We start from the raw sequence: 4,337 nt of genomic DNA, 5'->3' as shown, positions 1-4,337 counted from the left end.
AAAAATTTAGCTGCAATGTGGTGGCATGCACCTGTAGTCCCAGCTACTCAGGATGCTGAGTGGGAGGACTGCTTGGGTCCAGGAGGTTGAGGCTGTAGTGAGCCGTGATAATGCCACTGTACTTCAACCTAGATGACAGTGAGACCTTGTCTCTTTAAAACAAAAATGGGAAAGAACTGTGAAAAGGCGACAGACATTTCTCCAAAGAAGATGGTCAATTAGCACATGAAAAATTATACAACATCATTGGCCATCAGGGAAATGCAAATCAAAACAATGAGATCCCAACCACATCTACTAGGATGGCTATAATAAACTTTTAAAAAGGTAAAATAACAAGTGTGGCAAAGATGTGGAGAAACTGGAACCTTCATACACTGCTGGTGGGAACATAAAGTGGTCCGGTCATTGTGTAAAATAGCTGCTGTTACCTCCTTCTCCTCTGGGCAGTACAGGGGCCCTGTAGGATGAAGAACAGCTTTCTGTGCATAATAAAAGAGCTCTGATATATTCTTCAGGTTTTTCGCTGAACACTGAAAAAAAAATTAACATTTTACACTCTGAAATCAATTATGAGAGTTAAAAACAATTTTTAAACTATTAACATAAGTCAAAAGTAGGATTCCTTGAAAAAAATGAAAAATGCATCTTTCTTTGAGGACCTAACAATATGAATGTCTAGAAAGAGCTCAGAGGCCAACTCCAAGTTCTCTGTTTTATTTGGTTACATGACTTCACAGAGAGCAGAAAATTTATTCCATCCCACGTTGTCCCCCCTCCTATTTAGAACCTCAATTTAGTAAGAATTCATCAAAAATAAATTTTTAAATCAAATTATGAGGCATACCTCCACACAGGTTTCTATTTCTGTATACTGGTTCATAATAGGAAGGATGGTCTCCATACTACTGTATTCCACCAGATCAGATTTGTTCCCAACCAATATTAAAGGCAGCCTAAAATTAACAGGGCACATTGTAATAAGGCAGGCAAAAGACATTAGATTCACATTTTAATTTACATCATAACCCATTCTAACGAAAAAGCTTTTATTTACTCTCTTCAACATGAACCTTCCTCTACAGTCACATCAAGCCCTCTAGATAGCATGTATTTACTCAACATGTTGTCTATTGAGCACATATTATAAGCCACATACAGCTGCAAGTATTAAGGACACGAGACAGAAGGCCTCTTCCCATTCTGTTTTGTTTTTTGTTTTGCTGAGACAGGGTCTAGCTCTGCTGTCCAGGCTGGGTGCAGTGGCAGGATCACAGCTCGCTGCAATCTCAAACTCCTGTGCTCAAGTGATCCACTTGCCCTAGCCTTGTTAGTAGCTAGGACTCTAGGCATGAGCCACCACACCCAGCTCATTTTTTTTTTTTAAATTTTTTTGTAGAGAAGGGTCTACCTATATTGTCTAGGCTACTCTTAAACTTCTGGCCTCCCAAAGTGTTGGGATTACAGGCATGAGCTACCACGCCTGGGCAGAACTATAAACCTCACCATTCCAATAGTGAAAAACAGAAAATGAGCAATACGCAAATAAAATAACTTCCAATTCAATAAGTATTCTGCAGGAAATAAATAGGGGGATAGAGTAATGAGAAGGAGCTACTTATGTATAATAACTAAGGAAAACCCCCTCTGTGAAGGTGACATTTGAGCCAAGGGGTGAAGGATAAGACAAAATCTGCCATGTAGAGTCAGGGAAGAGTGACCCAGGAGGAAGGAACAGCATGTGCAAAGGCCAAAAACAAAAAAACATCCTGATGGCACCAAACAACAGGAAAATGCCAGAATGGCTACAGAGTACCGAGTAAAGAGAAAAAGGTATAAAATGGCGTTAGAAAGAGGATCAAAGGTCAGACACATAAGGACTTACAAGCTGCAGTAAGGAATGTAGGTTTTATTGTTAGTGTAAAATGGGAAGCCATTGAATGATTCTAAGTAGGGGGGTGACATTTTTAAATGCAGTGATTTTTAGAGCTATATATTGATATATTTACAGCATGATATAATGTCTCCATTTGCTTCAAAATGATCTCAATGGGAGGGGTAATAGATGAAACAAGACTGGCCATGAGTTAATTGTTGATGCTGGATAACAGATATGTATCTTAGTATATGTTAGATTTTTCACTAACTTCTTTTTTTTGAGATGGGGTCTTGCTCTGTCGCCCAGGTTGGAGTGCAGTGGTGCGATCTCGGCTGACTGAAACCTCCGCCTCCCGAGTTCAAGCAATTCTCTGCCTCAGCCTCCCAAGTAACTGGGATTACAGGCACCTGTCGCCGGGCTCGGTGGCTCACACCTGTAATCCCAGCACTTTGGGAGGCTGAGGCGGGTGGATCACAAGGTCAAGAGATCGAGTTCATCCTGGCCAACATGGTGAAACCCCATCTCTACTAAAATTGCAAAAATTAGCCGGGCGTTTGGCACACGCCTGTAGTCCTAGCTACTCAGGAGGCTGAGGCAGAAGAATCGCTTGAACCCAGGAGGCAGAGGTTGCAGTGAGTCGAGACTGCGCCACTGTGCTCCAGCCTGGCAACAGAGCAAGACTCCATCTCAAAAAAAATAAAAATAAAAATATAGGCACCTGTCACCACACCCGGCTAATTTTTGTATCTTTAGTAGAGACGGGGTTTCAACATCTTGGCCAGGCTGGTCTTGAACTCCTGACCTCGTGATCCGCCCACCTCGGCCTCTCACAGTGCTGGGATTACACGTGAGTCACTGTGCCTGGCCTAAATTTTTAAAAATAAAATAGTAACTTGGATTAGAGCAGTGACAGTGAAGATGAAAAGGAAATATTCAAATTTCAGATATATTTTATAAGTACAACTGACAGAAACAGCTGATAGTTTAGATGTGGAAAAATAAGTAAGGTCAGGAGCAGTGGCTCATGCCTGTAATTCCAGCACTCTGGGAGGCCAAGGCAGGCAGAATGCTTGAGCTCAAATATTTGAGACCAGCCTAGGCAACATGGCGAAACCTTATCTCTACAAAAAGTACAAAAATTAGGGAAAAGCAGAAATCAAGAAAAATACATAGGTTTTGGCTGGGGGAAAAAAAAAGTCAATCTCAGAAGATAGAGAAGATTGAGAAGGATTTTTTGTTTCTGTTTTTGGCAGGGAGTAGGCAGGGAATTAAAAATTTTGCTTTAGACAAATTAAATCTGAGAAGCCTATGGGGAAAAATCTTAATGGGGATATCAAGCAGGACCAACCTAGTGGTAAACTGTTGTGAATCCTGCAAGAGAGTTTGGAGGGAAAGCAAATCATCCTGCTGGAACTCTAGACTGCAACAGAAACACTTGAAAGTATTTAGCTTATCTAAACTTTTGTGTGCCATTATGCTTGAAAAAACTGACCCACCACATAGCCCAAATATAAATTCCTAACAGAACCAGGAGGGTTTCCAAAAATATAGTGGTTTCTAACCAAAGGTGAGCACAGAGTAATTTATGGAGCACAGATACATACATACATATACATATATATCTGCCTGATACAGTGGCTCACTCCTGTAATTTCAGCACTTTGGGAGGCCAAGGCGGAAGGATTGTTTGAGGCCAGGAGCTCAAGACTATCCTAGAAAACATAGTGAGACCCTGTCTTTACAAAAGTTTTTTAAAAATTAGCCAGGTGTGGTGGCACACACATGTAGTCCCAGCTACTCGGGAGGCTGAGGCAAGAGGATCACTTTAGCCCAGGAGTTGGGAGTTGGAGGCTGCATACACACACACATGCACACACCCTAAGCCCGACTCCAAACATACTGATTCTAAAATTCCAGGAGTGAGACAAAGGCATCTATATTGTTTTGAAAGTGCCTCAGGTGACAGTGATAAGCATTCCTGATTAAGAACCACTGTGAAAATGGTCCAACAAAGTCCTAAGGAAGAATATAGGTATAACAAATATGAACTGAAGGTATGAGGCCCAGTGAGAAGGTATTAGAAAGTGTAATGTTCAGGTAATAAAAAATATATCACCCTGGGAAAAGTCAGTAACAAAAAAAATAAGTAAGGCTGGAAGCAGTGGCTCACGCCTATAATCCCAGCATTCTAGGAAGTTGAGGTGGGCAGATTGCTCGAGCGCAGAAATTTGAAACCAGCCTGGGCAACATGGCGAAACCTCATCTGTACAAAAAGTACAAAAATTAGGCCAGGGGCGGTGGCTCACGCCTGTAATCCCAGCACTTTGGGAGGCCAAGGCAGGCAGATCACTTGAGGTTAGGAGTTCGAGACCAGCCTGGCCAACATGGTGAAACGCTGTCTCTACTTAAAATACAAAAAAATTAGGCCGGGCGCAGTGGCTTAAGCCTGTAATCCCAG

At 41.8% G+C, this 4,337-nt stretch overlaps 1 protein-coding gene across 9 annotated transcripts in view; it reads right to left on the bottom strand.

Annotated features, from left to right (window-relative positions):
* Window positions 1-4,337, bottom strand: part of RHOT1 (ras homolog family member T1) — a 72,016-nt gene that overhangs the window by 42,109 nt on the left and 25,570 nt on the right. For all 9 annotated transcript variants that reach the window (XR_001829156.2, XM_017542078.2, XM_017542080.2 and 6 more), the window contains exons 7-8: window positions 848-956; window positions 432-533 (exon numbers count right to left, since the gene is read on the bottom strand). Coding sequence is in view for 8 of the 9 variants with exons in the window: in XM_017542078.2 (XP_017397567.1) it covers window positions 432-533; window positions 848-956 (211 nt within the window). In the remaining variant the exon portion in view is untranslated. The remainder of the gene's footprint in view (window positions 1-431; window positions 534-847; window positions 957-4,337) is intronic.

Source organism: Cebus imitator, unplaced genomic scaffold, assembly GCF_001604975.1.
Source record: "Cebus imitator isolate Cc_AM_T3 unplaced genomic scaffold, Cebus_imitator-1.0 Scaffold140, whole genome shotgun sequence".
Classification (NCBI taxonomy): domain Eukaryota; kingdom Metazoa; phylum Chordata; class Mammalia; order Primates; family Cebidae; genus Cebus; species Cebus imitator.
This window is presented reverse-complemented; position numbering and strand designations above follow the sequence as displayed.